Below are 20392 nucleotides of genomic sequence, written 5' to 3'. Positions count from 1 at the left end.
CTTCTGTTCTTTTCTGTTTGGAAAAGCAGAATTGTGCTTAATGTCTTTATAGTCAAAACTAAAAAGCAGAGCAGAGGAAGTCCAGTTCCAGATAGTTTCTGGTCTGGAGCGCTCTCTTGTGGTTATGTGAGGTACTGCATTCTGGCTGTACAGTAGACAGTTTCTCTTTGGCTAAAGTATTGTATTTTGATAAGCACGTGTACTATGTACTTTGTAGGGGTCCTTATTTTAAATGTGTTATAGGCAGTACTTTGCTGGTCTTCTTCCCTACATTGTGGTTACACATGGATTTGCAGTCAGGTTCTGGATAATCTCTTTAATATATGAACGTCCAGATAACTTTGTGTGGTCTATGTTTAATGTCCCCATTTTCTAATGTAGTGCTAATTTAAGGTTATTGTAAAACATTTTAAATTAGAAGTGTACCGTGCCAAATCTGTGTTAACAGTTTGAAGTGTTCCTAGTTTAAAAGGTTCCCCTCCTTATCCCAGAGATGGTACTTTGTTAACAGAGATAAACCCATTTACTCTATCCACAGCTGTATGGCAACCTATAAACTGGTAAACTAGTTCGAGATTGGTATAGCTGTAAGATTAAATTCTTCCAAGAGTATATTGACTTCATTTTTCAGAAATTAAAGTTCTATCTCCGTTCACCTATGTGACCCATGCCTGCGTCAGCAGCCAAATAAGTATAGCTCCCTGGCCGTTGGGTCTAAGTTGTTTTTTGTGTTTTATTTTCCATCTTTGATTTTCGTTGTCAATGCCGAGACATGTCGTTGTGTGTAATGGATGACCGCTTCCTGTGTGCTGAATTTTGTGTCTTATTTCAGAGAGAGTCCCCCTCCACATCCAGACAGTCCCCAGCAAATGGGCATACCAGCATTAACAATTCTGTTTTGGTAAGGACTCCAATTCCAATGCAGAAAAATAATCCCAGGGTTTTTTTTGGGACTGTCATTGTTGAAGTTGGTGCTCACCTGGCATTTGTTTTTATTTTCCTTTATAAAAATTTGACTTTCAAGAAGCCCTGAATTGGTTTTCGTTCTGCAGTACATCTCCACTGACGTCAAAATCTTGAGTCAGCGTTGAGGAGCATAAGCGGACATCTTGAGTGCAAAACAGTGGCGTCTTTTAGGCCTTATCTTCTTTTGCAATGCTTCTTTAAAAACGGCGCATTTTTGGAGCGATGATGCAGTACGGGCCTGTAGATAATTTTGCCATCAAGATGTCGTTGCCTCGAAACAAAGAGATATCAGGAGTTTTTCGCCCAGTAGGAGCTCGGAAAGGAAAGTAGATTCCGCTGTCTCAGTTCTCAAATTGGTGTGCCCTCTGCTGCTGTGATCCGTGTGCCATGCGTGCTCTGTACCGCCACAGGCCAGTCCGGCTGTGACTCACCACCAGGTGGCACTGCTTCCTTTGCATTGTCCTAATGAAACTCAGGCAAGGCAGCATCTTCAGCTTTGAAGACCACTGGTCCACATAGTACCGAGGTACTGTATACCACACGCAGAACATCAGTTTAGCTGCTCAGCACAGCATTGCTGTCAGGGGTCATAGCCACAAAGTGATCTGACACAAATACTCGCGTATCTACTTGCCTGATCTAGTGTGACTTGCAGGGCCTGGTGCAGATGATCCTACAGATAAATAGGCAGGTCCAACACAAGGAAGGTCGGGGGGGGGTGATGTTTTTTGTATCACATGACTCTTGTAAACTCATCATTTTAATTGACTGTCATGTTATATGCAGTTGTTGTATTGGGCCCTAGCAAATACAGTACCTCAGGCAAACCTGTTGTTGCTGTATCATGTCAAATAGAGATTTTTCATCCGAACTGCGTGGAGATGCTGTGCAAGTAGTAGGGTGTTTCACCAGAAGCAATACAGGTTTGACAGGAAGTGTAAAACGCTACGACAGACTTGCATCGGTTTCTTTTATTGTTGTCCCGTTAAGGAAAAAAAAAACTAAAACAGGACACGAAGAGAAAATAACAAAGTGCGGTGTGCGGCCCGTCAATCCCCAGCCGCCCAGAAAGTCTTCCAGAGCCCTGCCGTGTTAAAACGAAGTTGCCCAGGGGTGATGATACAGCAGAGCTCCTGGCCCAGGAGACGCACAAACAGTGTCAGGCTCCAGCTTCACGTTGTGTTGAAGTGCTCTTGCAGGGGGGGGGAATGGGGGGGGGGTGCTCATTTTAAGATGGCGGGGCTCTGTCAGATATAACGTCCGGGCCTGACTAACGGTGCATGAGAGAGGGCTGGCCCCGCGACCCTCTCGGAGCGCTGTCATCACAAAGCAACAGGGCTGCATGGTGCTGGGCCCCGAGACACAGCCAGTCCATGTCTGCCCAAGCCACCCCATACTCTGTTGTTGATCCAGCCGGGTGCTGAAGATGCTAGCTTGTTCTCTGCTTCTTCTGGCTTGCTGCTAAGAGCCTGGCCTCGTTCAGCCATGTTGTACTGTTTTATGCAGACTGATGCATTGTGGGTTGGAGGAGGAGTTGGGTTGGGGGGGGAGGGGGTTGACGTTTGTTTCTGCTACATTGACCGCCAGGAAACAAGCCTGTCTTTGTGTGTAAGCCTGGTGGTTTTTTTTTCCCCCAGTAAACGGTACATTTATTTTTTTTTTCTCTTTCACGGATGACCTTTATTCTGCAGGACCTGCCGTCGACTACCCAGCCGAAAGGACGACAGGTGAACCGAACGCCTTAGCCCCTTTCTTTGTAGGCTTTAGCGTAGCCAATAGCAAGCCCCTCACTCCTCATTCCTCCCATCCCATGGTCCGTATGTGTGTGCAGCAGCCTAGCAGGAAACACGCCCCAATTAACTGCCACTGCCTGCTGATTATTTTTGTTCCGTTTTTGTCATCCATTAACAATGTTGTTCATGCAACCTGGGGATAGACTGATGCCAGGTCTCACGTCCCAGGTGATTTATGGAGGGGGTGCCTATTGTTAGTACTTCCTAAAAGTGAACGTGCAGTTTGTCAGCCAATAGCAGTGAAAATTGAGATGGGACCCCCTGTCTCATCAGCCTTTTTAATGGTCTTACTTTCACCTAGCATGGCTGTTTTCCACTGTTCCGTGTACAATGGACAGATGCAGCCTGCAAGCTGGAGCTGGTTAGACGTTAGAATTAATTTGCCAACCACAGAGGTTTAGCTCCATCTGTGACGCTCAGGCACAGATGACAAGGCACGCCTTTCATAGCCTGCTGTGTCACCACAGTCTCCTTGCTATTTGAAATGTGCTTATGGACGTCCCTCAAGCCTATGGAAATGGGACTGTGAGCCTTAATCATGCCTTGATATATACTGCTTACAAATCCAGAGTTATTCAAAAGTAAAATCGCAATTTACTGCAATTTGTCTTATCTGGCCAAAACTACTCCTCATAAAGATTTAAAAGTTTTTTTCCATGTTATTCAATACCTGAGATTCAGTCGTCTGAGTAAGTGACAAGGTAAGGAGGCTTGGTGTCAGTATATCCCTGGTTTATTTTCAGCTTGGCTGAAGAAAGGAGATTCCACCCTGAACAATAGAACTCAAACCTCTTATCATAACACCCATTACCCCCCTGGTGTCCCAGCTGTGTAGTGGGATTGAGATGGCATGCAGATAATTTTGTTCAAAGATGAATGACTAATGAAATCTTCCCAAGAGTGGTGTAAGGCAGATATCAGCTTTTTATTGAGGGTTTACACCTGGCCGCAGACACTTAGGTAAAAATTATCACACACACAAAAAAGGCTTTTTTGCTGCCTGGCTATTTCCCCACACGTGGAGCATGACTTCAGACATTTCGCACTTGAACAGCTGCAGCATTCTGAAAATGAGTGTTTCCCACTTTGTTCACTGCAAAGCAGACCCAGAATCTACAAGGTGCAGGTGTTTTTTCAAAGGGGTTTTCTCCTTCTCCATTCCTCTTGCCAAAGCCTGGGATCATTTCATTGAGTCTTTGTCTTGACAGAACCCTGTTGATCAAATGAATGCACTAATTCTCCCAGGCTGACTATAAGCCATGACCATGTCCAATGAAGGACTCTTGACCAAAGAGTATAAGCTTGAGTTCATGCAGAGAAAAAAACTTGGAGAGTTAACTAGTTCAAGCTGTACTAAAAACACAACGAACAATGTAATGAAACCTTCTATAAGTCTTACTTTCAGCATTTGGGTAGGTCTCACTCTGGGATTTTAAAGAACACGCATCAAGCAAATTTACTACGTTTTTTTAACGGCAATATTAAAACTATATGACAGCTAACTATGACCCTTTAAAAATGATGCTTTGTTTAAACATAGGACTCCATCACCCATTCTTAACCTTTATAAAAGTGTTATGTTAATAGATTATATCATTGTGTCTCCTGACAAAGCCATAAGGTGTTCAGGAGAGAAATAATTTGTATGACTGTGGGAGCTTTTTTTCCCCACACTTGTTAATAATATCAATTTTCCTGACAACTCAAAGGTTGTTTCCCAGCCTAACAATTCAATAATGTCTCTTATTGTCATTGGAAAATGCAGTTGTGTGTCCCTGGAGTAAGAGCTCATGAAACAATATTTTGTAAAGATCTTTTAAAGAGTGTGGTAGGTCGACATCTGTACCCATTGACTAAAGTTCTGTAAGATTGTTGACAAATCATGAAGATGGTCTGTCAGCAGTCGAGATAGTATGTTGAAAAGTAAAAGAACTCTGGAAAATTAGTGATTTCAAATATGCTGTTCAAGAACAGATGTCCACATAAGGAGAACACAGCACATTTAACTAGTTTTTCAGAGACTCTGGAGCTCAGGGAACTCCTGATATCCAGAAGATTTTCCATGTCTTCCAGTTGTCAGCAGATAAACTGACCAACTGGCCAACTTGCACCTTAGCTGGATCGGTTTGCACAGAGCTATTTCCAACTTGGAGACCCAAAAAAATGCTGTTTCTCTGCACCTTCAGGATTTGACATGGGAGCCATGTGTAAAAAACAACATGGCCTTCCCAGTCAGAGAGGTGTCTCTCTGACACCACTTGGACATCCAGAGTGGAAACTGTCCATAAGGTGGCACACTTTACAAGCCAGGGTCATAGGACTTGAATACTCTTCCTGTGCCAGTTAGCTCAGACATGCCCTCACCCATACAGGCAAATCCTGATCAGTTAAATCCTAGCATACTCGCATGTGGGATGCAAATCTAACTTTTTATTAGTGTCAAAACTGCTGGGACAAAAAAAATGCAGAGTAAGCAAAATTCATCAAGGTAATGTGAAAGAAACGAGCAGCCTCTGATGAAAATGTTGACGTTTGTAGTTAAAAGCTTTTGTAACATTCTGAAAAGGCATTGTTTTAGAAATAGTGAACAGCTGTCTTTTTCTCGCTTACAAGTGTTATTTTAAAACCAAATTACCATTTTATTTTATTGCATGATGTGTGTGGTGCTTTCAAATCCTAGATCTCGAGACCTACAATCAAGGATAGAATTAACCCGAAGGTAAGATTTAAAGAATGATTCCTTAGTTGTAGGTTAATTTTTTCACTGTCTGATGGAAGTGTTCCGTTGAAAATATTCTTTGAGCAGAGCTGTTCCATGCAGGAATTGTTCCTTTCTAAAATTACTGCTGTGTGGACCTGGCTTGTTGTGAAGCTTGAGGAGTTCATTTTAAATTTCTCCATGTCTTACTTTTATTTTTCTGCTGATGTGAATTGGGCAGAGTGAACTTTCTTGTCCTTCTTGGAAGCTAATAGGATTACATAGTCCATGATAAACAATTAGAGACTTCTGTTAAAAATGTAGTCACGAGTCTATTTTAGTTCAAAGGGGGGGGGAAATGTGATTACAACATGAATGGTTTACTACTTTTATACTTCCTGAATACAGTAAAACCTTGATTTAACAGAATAATCAAGGAAGTTTTGTCCATTGAAGGCTGGTGTCCATTAAATCACAAATTGCAGATACTGCATGTACATGTATATGCAACTGTTATTGAACATAGAAACTTAAACCCCCCATAAAAAACCTATTACACAAGAACCCAATAATGAAAACATTAAAATTAAAGAATGCAGTGCAGTAGGTTTATTAAAATACTGTAAAACACTAATATTTCAGTTGTACAAAATAATGTACTGTAAAACAACAACAAGCACTTTTTAAATCCACTAACCTGTTAAGGTTATGAAAAAGTGGTATTTGTGCATTGAATTTCCATGAAACTGATTTCTTTATTTTGTACATCACACATGCAGAAAACAGATACCCCACTTCTCTAGAAGTTCTAGTGTAAGAACTAGGAACTAGGAAACAAAGGCTACAGCCCCCTCGCACCTGATTAGAAAGCACCTAGATGACATGCAGAGGAAAGCCAGAAGCAGCAGTCTTGGCGATTGTTTGGGGACTTGCCTGACACTTGGTGTCCTGCGTCCATATTTTGTCTGTTGTTTCCTCAAATCCCTTGTTTCCATGTCCATTAAATCAAGGTTTTACTGTACATAGCTATCACCTCGTACCAACCTGCAGCTCACAGCTGGCAGCCCACTGAAACTCAGCAGGTGTGAGCCTAGTCAGTACCTGGGTGGGAGACCTCCTGGGAAAAACTAAGGTTGCTGCTGGAAGAGGTGCTAGTGGGGCCAGCTGGGGGCGCTCACCCTGCAGTCTGTGTGGGTCCTAATGCCCCAATTTAGCAACGGGGACACTATACTGTAAAAAAGATGAGGTTCCTTTGGATGAGACATAAAGTCAAGGTCCTGACTATCTTTGGGCATTCAAAATCCCAGGGCATTTCTTGAAAAGAGTAGGCATGTGACTCCAGTGTTCTGGCCAAATTTCCCCCTGAGCTTTGCTAACATGGCCTCCTAATAATGTGATGTTGCACATTGGTGGTGGTGTAGGGGTGTCCCCATCACCTGTGAAGCACTTTAAGTGGAGTGTCCAGAATAGTGCTGTGTAAGTATGAGCAGTTATTATTATAGCTGGCTCGTTACTGCCCTGGTCACATCTACAGTTCTTCTGGTCTCTACTTTGTCATCCCACACAATTTAGAATGCACCTGTTGTCAGCATGTTGGCGCAGTCTAGGGAAAGGCTTCCATCTTAGTTTTCATCTGCTCTCCGGCCTCGTTTTCCTCCACTTGCTTTTAATCGCGCCAGCAGCTCAGAGGAGCAGACTTGCTTTTCGACGAAAGAAAAGCAAAAAACAACCCCGCCGAGGCCCTCCGTGATGGGCGTGTCATCCCGCAGATCTACGTCAGAGCACAGTTTGAGTACGATCCAGCCAAGGATGACCTCATCCCCTGCAAGGAGGCCGGCATCAAGTTCCGGGTTGGCGACATCATCCAGATCATCAGCAAGGACGACCACAACTGGTGGCAGGGCAAGCTGGAAAACGCCAAGAATGGGACAGCAGGCCTCATCCCATCTCCGGAGCTCCAGGAGTGGTGAGTGTCTCCACCGAGGAGGGGGAAACTTCCGGAAACCCATTCTGCGGGTGGCGCGCCGTGCCAGCTGCTCTTCCACTGTTGGAGAGCACGGAATCGAAGTCTTGCAGCTTTCGTGACTTGAAACGAATAACGCATTTTTTTCCATTGATGTCGATGACGTGAGTATGGGGGGAGCAGCTGCGTTAAACGGGGGTGGAATTTGTTTCATCGGAGACTGGAGAGGGGGCAAGATGATGATTTTGGGGGTCGCTGGTATGTCATTTCAGCACCCACGGACACTTGCAGAATTGTTCCCCACTTCTAAAGGGCTTTAAGAGAGGTTCTTCTAGCTGTGGTTTGGATTTCTGTTTTTAAAGAGGCAACAACTGTTCCTCTTTGGAGTTTCCCGTGGTCACTGTGATGCCCTAAAATGGTCAACGCTTCACCTGAATGAGGGATGTGGTGCGGTGCAGTGGTTAGAGATCTGGACTTGCCACTGCAAGGTTGTGGATGTGGGTGCTGTTGTGCCCTTTTAAGACAGTACTTCACCCAAAATGTTGTAGTAAAATATCCAACTTTTGAACGAAGGCATCTGCAAAATCCGTAGGTGGAAAACGGCATAACTACTTCACAATCACTTTACAACACAGTAGAGCAAAATCCAAATAGCAAAATAGTTTCATGCAAAGATTCCAGCTCCACTATTCTTCAGCAAGTCCCTTTCAGCTCTCAGGTTTTTCACTGTTCTCGCTTGACTTCTCTCTACACTGCAGTTCTACTCTTAGCTTTTGGCTGAAACTAACTCAGCCAAAAAGTTACAAATACTGTGCCTGTAATGTAAGTTAGGTCAGTAATTAGGACAGTGTTTCTTCATTCAAGTACAACATTACCCCTAGAATTGTCTCTTTATTCAATGTCATTTTTTTGTCATATTAAAAAAAAATGAAAGCGAAGCAGTGTCTTAATCTGTCTGGAAGTGTTGAAACCAGCCTCTTTAATGTAGACACAAAGCTAGTGAGGCCTAGAGCTACCTTTGAGACTTCAGACAGCTTGATTTTTTAATCAAGGAATAAACCTATTACTTGATTTTTTAATGTTTTTTCAATTGTGAAAGTGTACAGACTAGAACTCTCAAAGCCAGTTTCCTTAGTGCTTTATGTCACCCATGATTACTGTGAAGACACAAAGCAAGTGAGACATTAAAACTTACAGCCCCTCAAGTGGACAGTGGGTTTGGTTTGGACTGATCTCACAACGATAAAGCTGGAAGATGACTTTGCACTAGTGACATCATGATTGCATTCTGGGATAGTTAACATGACGAAATCAGTGACAAGTAAAAATGTTGAAATGTTCAATACTAATGACTAAACTAATCTGAATTAGCTTTGTCAGACTTTTCTGGCATTCTATCAACAACATTGTGCACAATGTCTTTAGCCCTATGGTAAAATAGTTGGGTAAAATTTTGCTCGTTCTACAATAGATCGGCCTTACGAAAAAGAAACATGCCAACATACAGGTGGGGTCTGTCCTGATCTCATCATATTGTCCCTTTTCGGATGTTGCACACTGAAGCTTTTCTAAAATCCTTTTTAAATCCTGACTCACTTTCGCTTAGTCTTGACTGAAAAGGTCTCCAATCCCTCTGTTATTTCAATTTGTACCTAATCTCTGAAAATATCTTTTAAGGCAGAGCAGAGCTCTTTAACTGATAAAAGTTTTCAAATCTGAAGCACGCCTGCTGGGTCTCAATGAAGTCATTTTTTTCCCCACCAACAGTCAGAAATTGGCCACATTTAGTTGTGACCTCATAGAGCATAATTGAGTTAATTGCCTTTATTGATCAGTGCAAATATCTCAAGTGTAAAAGGCTCACCATTCCTTGCATGGCAGATCAAACTACACTGTAAACACCTATTCATTACAATTGTACTGTGGGTTTTCAGAGGAAGGAGGATGCCAATCGTCCGTTTGGAAACATTTTTTAATTTTATTTTTCGTTTTCTTCCTGCAGGCGTGTAGCCTGTATAGCAATGGAGAAAACCAAACAAGAGCAACAGGCCAGCTGCACTTGGTTTGGAAAGAAGAAAAAGCAGTACAAAGACAAATACCTAGCGAAGCACAATGCAGGTAAGGGGTTAGACCAATGGCTTCTACCTCTTATAGGATTCTTTTCCCCCTGAAGATGCACGGGCAGGTTCCCTTCTACAATGTGCACACCAGTTCTGCCTGCAGTCCAGAAAGAAGGTTCTGGAATGCGACAGCAAGCTCCCTCGATTGCCTGAGGCTCGAGATGGAGGTGGCCTGAGAGGCCGAGTTCTGATTCCATGATGGTCAGAGCAGTCTCAGTGATTCCAACTTCACGCTGTCGATGGCAGGACTTTAGCACCCACGCAGCAAAGCTCTATTATTCTTTTGTTTCATTGACCGCCCCGCAGAGAAAGAAATGGTGCAAGTTAATAGGAGAGTGCTGATGCAAGCGTTTTGCATTGTTCGCCAGACAAGCCCCTACTTTAAAAAAAAAAAGAGAAAAAAGTCTCTGGTGTACAATTTTTTTCTCCAAGAAAATGAGAAATGTGATTTCTTTTACATACTGAATTTTTTTTTTTGCCAAAAATAACCTCTCCACATCAATTGTATGTCTTTTTACTTTTAATGTTTACATCAGGTGCAGTTCAAAGTAGCCATGACTTGTGTGAGGCAAACTTGTTAGTTTTTAGTTTTATGGTGTTGTAACAGTGTTAACAACACCATTTGTTTTGAGCAGGAAATCCAAACCCCAGTAATAATGTGCTGACACAATGAGATCTTGTACATCTTCAATAAACAGTGAGCAGAGTGAGGGCTTTCATCTTAAAAAAGCAACAAGTTTTATAGCTTTTTTTAAACACACTTCTCTTTGAACACCTCTTACTAACTCACCCAAGGTGTGAGCTGTAGGATTGTACATTGAAAGAATTTGAATAATTTCACAGGAAATGAATTTTAGTGTTCAGCTGAAATAGGGTTTTAAAACAAAGGGAAGGAGACACGCATTAGATTTTGGTTTCGTTTGATAGTGGATATGGTGCTTCCCACTGTTGCGCAGTCTTACATACTTATCGGCACCTGTCAAAATGTCACTGTTTCCTTGTGTCAGTTTTGTGCTGTCAAGCAACAGCGCTGAACAGCAGCCTCAGCTGTGATGCTCGGTTTCCATAGAAACGATCCATAGAAACGACTGCGCTCAGCAAAAGATGTGTGAAGGCCCAAACTCTCACCCTATAATAACTGCAGGCTATAGTCTTAGAATAAACAGAACTGTCTCTTAACTGGTATGGCACAGCTTTTATTGTTAGAAATAGAGCTTTTCTATGAGCTTCAAAGGCTTTCTGGACCAGTTCTAACGTAGATTACTTCTTTCTTTCCACACATAGAATCTCATCAGCATTATTAACCTCAAGACAGTACAGAGGGGTTCTGCCAACTGTTTACCAGTTGGGCTGGAAATCTAGCAGTAATATTTGAAGTCCTTTTTGTACAGGAATTCCTTGCCCATTGGCAAAGGGTACAGGTTGAGGAGCCACCCTAAACAAATTAAATAAGTCATGTCTCTAGAAAACATTGTTTGTACTGGATGCATGTACAGTTCCATGCCTAGTGATGCAGTGTCTGGGTTCATCTCTCCACTGGTCTGCTGCTTAGCATACACATAGGGATGTGGTGGCTGGCACAAGTTTTGAGTAACATATTATGTGCAGGGCAAGAGCAAGAACATGCTGCAACCTATTATGCTGGGCTGAAGATAAAAATGAACAGCATCATCTAGTTGACGAAAATACAAGACCGTGAAAAGAATTGGTTTCAGCCATCTCTAACAATTTTTGCTAACTGGGTGTGCATGACTGTACTGCGTTCACAATTGTCTCTCCATAGTTTCTAAAATTGGAAAGGTCAGCCCTTGTCCTGGAGAGCCCCAATCCCGCAAGTTTTATGCTTAACCGTTGAATCAATTTCTAAAGACTCTCAACACGTGAGTTTTCATCAAATCGGGAAATGCCTTGAGTTGGTTAAGTCAGAAATGCCCGCCTGTGGAGTTTAGAAACTTTTATTTAGAAACTTTTGTTTAGAAACTTAATGATTTAAGGATGACCTGTAAAGCCTGCTGGATTGTGGTTGGTCGCACCTGTAAAGCACAATCGCAACACATTACGGTAGTTACAGTTTATAGAGAATTGTTCAGTACGGCCTGCCTGGTCACATTACAGGAAAGAAGCTGAGGTTGAACCAAAAAAAGAGGTAACCCCAGTAGCAAATGGCAGTAGGAACCATGACTTTGTAGCCAGATGAAACAATAATTTATTGTTTGTCTTTTTTATTCCTTACCCCGCTTTATCTATAAGACATATTTGTCAACATAAACTAATATTATGTTTTATATTTGTTCCGACGTAGCCTCTTGTTGCTCAGCATTTCCCAGTGTGTATTTGTAGTTTGTTTCAGCTTCCTGCATGTGACTCTAAGATTGTCTAAATTGAACGTCATTTGCCAGGTTTTTGCCCAGTATTGAATTTTATCTAAATCTTCTTGAATTTGCATTGGCATCTTCTAGAGTGTTTGCTCCTAACTTGGGAGCATGTGGAAATATTACTAGTTTACTAACTATACCAGAATCTAGATCATTTATATAAATTAGAAACAGCAGTGATCCTACTACAGATCCCTGTGGTACTCCACTAATTACATCACCCCAGTTTACATATTCATCCCTTATCTGTACCTTCTGTTTTCTGTTAACCAATAATTAACTCATTCTCAGTACAAGCACTCATGTTTTTCCCAATGCCTATGCCCTGTAATTTAAGAATTGCTCTTTTATGAGCAGCTTTATAGCAACTTTAGATAGTCTTCTAAAAATCTAAATGTGCTATATTGCATGCTCTCTGTGTTACTGTTCTTGCTTGTTCAGGGAGCTCTGTATAAGATGATGTATAGGTGATTCTATAGATTAGTTCTAGTTGTTTCCATTACCTTATAAACAAATTGATTTATAGTTACATGGTCCAGTTTTGTTACCCATCTTATGAATGGGTGCTAATTCTCCAGTCCCTGGCTGTGAGCCCAGTCTTGAGAGACTCATGGAAGAACTGTCAATCTGCCATTTCCCTTTCTTTCTCTAGAATATTTCCATTATTGTCAGATACATTTTATTTCATTCTTTTTTTGTCATTTGGCATTTTTTTGTCATTCTACTAGTGTCTTGTTGCTGCAATGCGTTTAATTGGAGTTCTTAAGATAAATGTATTTACATAATGCTTAATTTGGCAATAGGTGTTTCCTTTAGGTGGCCATTTGAACTCTAATTCATCTTAGAAGCTGTAGCTCTGTGACATAGCTGCAGTGCCGGTGGCGATTTGCAGGCTAAGAATTATTGTAGTCCCTGTGTTACCTACAGTATTTGAGCTTTTCACGAGAGGCATTTGCTATGTGCAGGATGCAGGGTGGACCATTTAGACTGTGTTTGTGTAACCTGCACACTTTTGCCAGCTGTAGAACTGACAGCAGATAAACATTAATCCCCATTGAGCCCAGTGTCCTAGTTTCCTGAATCTGATTATGGAAGGAAGAATGTTTTTTTTGGAGTTTAGATTGCTCTAGAAAAGATGTTTGCACATGGTGGGCACACAGGCAGGCTTGTTTCTCCACGTGTTCCCGAGCTGTAGGCTGTACACATCTGTTTGCTATAGAGAAAACTGTCTAAAATCCAGGGAAATATGGCAGACAAAAAAAAGAGAGGAAAAGAACACACAGCCAACTATCAGAGGTGCTGAGAAAAAACAATGTAGGAAGTAGAGTCGACTGGACATACTCTGTACTTCAAAATAAATTGTATTGAACAACTGTCAATGTTTTGGCAAAAAAGCCATGCCCTGCCGAAGGCTATTTTGCCAAAACATGGACGGTTGTTAAAATATGGCAGGCGGCCAGAAGTTCTCCCATGTTTCTTTCTGGTGTGTTCGTCTCGCAACTTAAGGGATACCCGTCGGTCCGCTGTTTTGCTCCTTTTGCCTTTCCATTCCTAAAAAAAGTCAGTCTCCTGCCCTGGTCTGTGAGAGCTCCAGTCCTGCAGGTTTCAAAGGCAGCCTTTAGATCATCACTTTTCTAAAAGCCTGTAATGATCAATTAAGCCGGAGATGTGTTCAATGAATTAATTCAGAGATCCTTTGGAATAACAATCAGAATATCCTTCTGCCCTCATGAACTTGAGGTCCCTACAGTGAAACATTCCTTGCTGAATTGCTCAGATGCTTTGACTTGCGTTTCTGATCTTTAAAAAACAGGTGATTTAGGGTCATTTGTCAGAATAACTGAATGGGGGCTCTTCGGGATGAGGGTTGAAGATCCCCTGTATTAGGTGATAGTCAGCACACAACCATCTGTCAAATCTGACAAATCTGTCTTCCCTTTTGTCGTCTTAAAATTTCTTATTGAGGCATCTTTATCCACTTCTGTAGAGTATTGTCGTGTGAGTCTCTTAGGGGTTAAATTCTGTCCACCCTGGCTTTTGTCAGACACAGTTGTACATGGCCTCTCCAGACACAGTCTAATCACCAGTACAATTACTTCTCTCTGTGGTAATTTATTAAATACATTTATACAAGCCTAGGACTTGGCTAAATGTATGCATTATATCGATGCTTCATTTTGTCTTTAAATACAATTATTTTTATCTATTATTATTTCAATTTTTATCTATCATTAATATTTAATTTAACTTATAAATGATTAAATACTTACATTCTAGTGTTTTCAGACTAAAAACCCTTTGTGGTGGTTTGGATTATTTTTTATAAACAGTCTGTGGGGAAAAAAGCAAACAAAATGTCTGGTTGTTGAGGCAGGGCATCGTTTCCCAGCATTCAGTGCAGATAGCTGTTTCCAGTGCAGTGCAGTCAGTTTTTGCTTTGTTTTTGCCCTCTTTTTCAATTGTTTGCTGTTTTACTTGCTGTAAGATCTTCCTTCAAGGGATATATTTTTTATGTAAAATTGCATGTTCAAACCTCTGAGGCTAATACGTTCCTCGCTTGCTTCTTAAGGGTAAAACTGCCTCGTGTAAATGTACAATTATGTCTTATGGATAGTTATGTATACTGGCAAAGAGCATGCTGACAATTCGTCTAACTGCAGTGTTAATCATTACTTGATGTGAGTGTGTGATTTGCTGTGTGATTTATAATACTGCATGTTAGCTTTACTGTGTGCATTTTTGATGCATTTTCTTTGTTAACTGATGTAACTGAACCATATCTCAATGACCCCCTGTACATTTTTCATGCCGTCTGCTCCCAATGGCCTCTCTGCATGTAAGTAACACATTGAGTGACAATGCCTCTTTATTTGCTACTTACCTGTTTTCTTCGTTTTTTTTATCTTACTCTTCTTCTTCTTATTGTTGCTATTCAACTCGTTTTGTTTCTGTTGAGAGTTGTTCAGAACAATGTCTGACAAAAGCAAAACTGGCAAGACAGCGCTGTGCAGTGTCAGTGTGGTTTTGATTTTGCCTCTCTTTGTTGTGGTGTGACACGACTCAGTTTCCTGTTAGCATCTGCTCCTGCCGAACGTCCTGTAGAATTCACCTTTGTGAGCCCTCGAAGGTGTGGGATCGGGGTCTCAAACTCCAGTCCTTCATGTCCTCGATTTACATTTCATCTCAAGCCTTCACTACAGAGCACTGCCATGTTAAAATGAGCAGTTTTTGACCTGGGGCATACCCATGTGCAATACTACGGCGCAGGGCCTCACACAGATGCTGAGGCAGAAGGCAGCCATCTCTTCCACTAACTCAGGGAGTTGAGGTGGATAAAGGACAATTCCCATGTGCTTGAAACTGCTCTCGTTAATGCCGCAGGCCTCTGTATTGAATATGGACATTGCTGGCCGAACAGCAGACTTTCACACAAGCCTTGCCGCTTTTAAAAAAAATACTTCTTTCTCAGAGGTTTTTAGTATTCCATTTGTCCATTTAATGAAATACTTAAACCAAACTCTTGGTCTGGTTTTAAAAAATATGTAATAAAATAGGATAGAACAAACCTGGGCGAGAGTCCTCGGCCTTTCAGATTCTGAGTTCAAGACCTCTGTCACAGCTAAAAGCCTCTGACTGGTTATTTAGCTATAGATCCCAGAGAAGCCTTCACCGAGATGCAGTTGTAAACATAGGTTTTGATATATTTGTGCATACAGGTCCAAGTTTGGCAATTTGCCATTTATACATGTAAATACATATACAGTGCCTTGCGAAAGTATTCGGCCCCCTTGAACTTTTCAACCTTTTGCCACATTTCAGGCTTCAAACATAAAGATATAAATTTTTTATTTTATGTGAAGAATCACCAACAAGTGGGACACAATTGTGAAGTGGAACGAAATCTATTGGATTTTTGAAACTTTTTTAACTAATAAAAAAATGAAAAGTGGGGCGTGCAAAATTATTCGGCCCCCTTGCGTTAATACTTTGTAGAGCCACCTTTTGCTGCGATTACAGCTGCAAGTCGCTTGGGGTATGTCTCTATCAGTTTTGCACATCGAGAGACTGAAATTCTTGCCCATTCTTCCTTGCAAAACAGCTCGAGCTCAGTGAGGTTGGATGGAGAGCGTTTGTGAACAGCAGTTTTCAGCTCTTTCCACAGATTCTCGATTGGATTCAGGTCTGGACTTTGACTTGGCCATTCAAACACCTGGATACGTTTATTTGTGAACCATTCCTTTGTAGATTTTGCTGTATGTTTGGGATCATTGTCTTGTTGGAAGATAAATCTCCGTCCCAGTTTCAGGTCTTTTGCAGACTCCAACAGGTTTTCATCCAGAATGGTCCTGTATTTGGCTGCATCCATCTTCCCCTCAATTTTAACCATCTTCCATGTCCCTGCTGAAGAAAAGCAGGCCCAAACCATGATGCTGCCACCACCATGTTTGACAGTGGGGATGGTGTGTTGAGGGTGATGAGCTGTGTTGCTTTTACGCCAAACATATCGTTTTGCATTGTGGCCAAAAAGTTCGATTTTGGTTTCATCTGACCAGAGCACCTTCTTCCACATGTTTGGGGTGTCTCCCAGGTGGCTTGTGGCAAACTTTAGACGAGACTTTTTATGGATATCTTTGAGAAATGGCTTTCTTCTTGCCACTCTTCCATAAAGGCCAGATTTGTGCAGTGTAAGACTGATTGTTGTCCTATGGACAGACTCTCCCACCTCAGCTGTAGTTCTCTGCAGTTCATCCAGAGTGATCATGGAGGTCTTGGTAGATTTGCAGTGGTCTGATACTCCTTCCATTTCAAGATTATCGCTTGCACAGTGCTCCTTGGGATGTTTGAAGCTTGGGAAATCTTTTTGTATCCAAATCCGGCTTTAAACTTCTCCACAACAGTATTACGGACCTGCCTGGTGTGTTCCTTGGTCTTCATGATGCTCTCTGCGCTTTCAACAGAACCTTGAGACTATCACAGAGCAGGTGCATTTATACAGAGACTTGATTACACACAGGTGGATTCTATTTATCACCATCAGTCATTTAGGACAACATTGGATCATTCAGAGATCCTCGCTGAACTTCTGGAGTGAGTTTGCTGCACTGAAAGTAAAGGGGCCGAATAATTTTGCACGCCCCACTTTTCATTTTTTTATTAGTTAAAAAAGTTTCAAAAATCCAATAGATTTCGTTCCACTTCACAATTGTGTCCCACTTGTTGGTGATTCTTCACATAAAATAAAAAATTTATATCTTTATGTTTGAAGCCTGAAATGTGGCAAAAGGTTGAAAAGTTCAAGGGGGCCGAATACTTTCGCAAGGCACTGTATGTATCCTTTATGTGGCCAAAAAATGGAACTGTGGTAACTGTACAGTTTCATCTGTTGTTGCATTGTGGTTGGGTGAAGAGCTGATTAACATGCATACTCATAATTCATTGCCACTGCAGATTTTAACCCTCATCTTTCACCATCATTTCAAATTAATATATCATTGTGCTATAGAGAACCATTCTTAATTTTTCTCCTCATGCAACGCTTGTCCATTCTCATTTCACTACTGTTTTTATCGCAGTATCCCAAGATCTCCTGCTGTGTCTCGTCTTTTAGTTTCAACCCCTGAGTTCTTCACATTAGCACTGCAGAAGTCACATCCTTCAAAAATAGTGCTAACAGGAAATGCATGCTGGGAGCAAAGCAAGTTTGAATTCTGAGGAGAAAATTAGGCCTATATTATTCATACAATTTAGAAATAAGCACAAAAAGGGTGAATGTGAGAGGTTTAATGGTAATGCTTGTAGTAATTATCTTAGGCGAAAAAATACCACATTTTTATTGTATCACATGTGTGGATAAAATGTACGGTGTTAGTCTTTTCATTTGGATATGTGCTAATGGCTTGATTAGATTGTCCCATCCAGTCCAGCAGCATGTTAATGTTTGTGCATTGTCAGAAGCATGATTATTCAGAAAATGGATGACATACAGAGAGATGGAAAATACCAGATTATGATAAATATTCTAAAAACTGGCTTAAAATGCCAGATCCACTGAATGTTGAATCCGTTGCGAGTTCCAAGGCTCTTAGAAATCACTCTTCACAAACATCATTCCTGAAAATCAGTCTTCAGCACAAATTGGTCACTCTTTTAACATTAACATTTAGGTCTGTAGATTTGTCTGTGGGTTCACTTAACTTTCACTAAACCAAAGGAAAAATCTGCATTCACACTTTGTCTGTTTTGCAGTATTTGATCAACTAGATCTCGTCACATATGAAGAAGTAGTGAAATTACCAGCCTTCAAAAGGAAAACACTAGTCTTGTTAGGTAAGTTCATTTTATTTGTGAGAACCTGGTAGTTTTCTTGTGTAACGTAAAAGAAAGTATAACCTTTCTCCTTCCCCTTTGTAACAGGTGCACACGGTGTTGGGAGAAGACACATTAAGAACACACTAATTACAAAGCATCCTGACAGATTTGCATACCCCATTCCCCGTAAGTACTGCTTGATGACTTTCTTCACAGGTAGTGTGATTTATAAGTAGTCTCCCTTTTCTTTCACTGGAAGGATAATATGAAGAAGTGTTTTCAATTTGGATCCGGCTACTGTAAGAACATTTTCTGAGTTCTTGAGGATTTAAAGCTACTGTATCTGGATTTCGGAGTCCTAAAAGCTAAATCATTGGTTGAATTGCAGCTCACACTATCAATTTCAATACCCTGTACAGTGTATCAATATGTTCACAAATTACCAGAAACAGTAATGATATGTTGACTACGGCTAACAACAGGTCTGTATCTGTGTCAAAAACATTTGGGAAGTTTTTTCTAGCCTCGTCTCTTCAGTACTTTTTTGTGATACTGATATTATTGCTCAATAACTTTATTTTCAGCACTGGAAAGTGACAAAACAAAGCTATTCAGACCAAACTTACCTAAAAAATCACTGTATTAGTTAACATTTCTCAAAACAAAAGTAATCATTAGAAATTCATTATGGAATACATCCTATTTGATTGGAATGGGTTTTATGCAGTATTTATGCTGGTTATACACTTATGTTTAGCACTGTAGAGTACAACTATAAAGTGATTTATAAATACACAATAAATATTACCATGTTGAAATTTCTATAATTGGAGGCAGAAGTGATTATTAGGACATGACCAGTGACACTCAAAAGCTATGTTTTTCCAGATAATTTCATGAATGGCTTTTTTACAATGATTCAAAACCACCTTCATTTAAATGTCACCTTGGCAGAATGTTGCTTTCTTTAAGTACACACCACATGGATTGCTGTTGCTTCTGTGATTAAAAAGGATAATGGTAAACTTGTTTTTTAGTTTCAGTTGTCAATAAATTCAAGAGTTATTAGATAACCCAAGCAATAACAAGGTATTAATGCTGGGTATAAGGATCTAGGTCCAAATGCCCCGATGTTAACATTGCTGTCTAGAATTTAAACAATAATACAACAATTTCCATTGCTCATAATTCTGCTTTCCTGATTCGCGGCAAGGTGTTCTGCTTGCCTGGCACAAGGCAGTATAAAATAAAATCAAAGAATGCTTTTAAGTGTGAACCTCATTTTTAACTACAGTGGATATAAACAAGCTACACACCTTTATTGAAATTGCAGGTTTTTGTGATGTAAGGCCAGAAATTTTTCCATCTTTAATGTGACCTTGCAAACAACAAAATTCAAGAGAAAAACAAATAGATAATTATTAGGAAAAATAATTGAAATGAAAACACCCTGGTTGCATAAGTGTGCCCCCCAACATACTTTGTGGAAGCACCTTTTACATTTATTACAGCAGTAAACCTTTGTGAATAAGTCTCTATCAACTTTGCACACCTGGACTTTGCAATTTTATCTCACTCTTCCTTGCAGAAAAGTTCAAGCTCCGTCAGATTGCCAGGGGATCTCCTGTGCACAGCTCTCTTTAGGTCATTCCACAGGTTTTCTATGGGATTGAGGTCTGGGCTCTGACTGGGCCATTCCAAGACTTTGATCTTCCTTTTCTGAAGCCGTTCCTTGGTTGACTTGGATGTGTGCTTTGGGTCGTTATAATGTTGGAAGGTGAAATTCCTCTTCATCTTCAGCTTTCTGACAGAGGCCAGCAGGTTTTGTGCCAAACTATCTTGATATTTGGAGCTAGTCATTATCCCATCTATCTTGACTAGAGCCCCTGTCCCAGCTGAAGAGAAGCAGCCCCATAGCATGATGCTTCCACCACCATGCTTCACAGTATGTGTGGTGTTCTTTGGATGATGAGCTGTGTTGTCTTTGAGCCAAACATATCTTTTAGAATTAAGGCCAAAAAGTTCAACCTTTGTCTCGTCAGACCATAAGACATTTTCCCACATGGTTTGGGGTGATTGAATGTATTTTTTTTGCAAAATTTAGACAGGCTTGTATGTCCTTTTCTGTGAGAAATGGCTTCCATCTTGCCACCCTACCCCATAGCCCA

The 20392-nt window shown here is 40.9% G+C and overlaps 1 protein-coding gene across 18 annotated transcripts in view; it reads left to right on the top strand.

Moving 5' to 3' along the window:
- Positions 1–20392, top strand: part of caska (calcium/calmodulin dependent serine protein kinase a) — a 263444-nt gene that overhangs the window by 231002 nt on the left and 12050 nt on the right. For 4 of the 18 annotated variants that reach the window (XM_088915059.1, XM_088915064.1, XM_088915062.1 and 1 more), the window contains 6 exons: positions 833–901; positions 2658–2693; positions 7227–7423; positions 9423–9538; positions 18162–18242; positions 18330–18410. In XM_088915059.1, coding sequence (XP_088771185.1) covers positions 833–901; positions 2658–2693; positions 7227–7423; positions 9423–9538; positions 18162–18242; positions 18330–18410 — 580 coding nt within the window. Of the gene's footprint in view, positions 1–832; positions 902–2657; positions 2694–5439; positions 5479–7139; positions 7424–9422; positions 9539–18161; positions 18243–18329; positions 18411–20392 lie in introns of all 18 variants that reach the window. The other 14 variants (XM_088915054.1, XM_088915051.1, XM_088915053.1 and 11 more) reach the window with 5 other exon arrangements.

The sequence above is a fragment of the Atractosteus spatula genome, chromosome 4, assembly GCF_055471065.1.
Source record: "Atractosteus spatula isolate fAtrSpa1 chromosome 4, fAtrSpa1.hap1, whole genome shotgun sequence".
NCBI lineage: Eukaryota > Metazoa > Chordata > Actinopteri > Semionotiformes > Lepisosteidae > Atractosteus > Atractosteus spatula.
The sequence above is the reverse complement of the archived record's forward strand: the minus strand, read 5'-3'. Positions and strand labels throughout refer to the sequence as shown.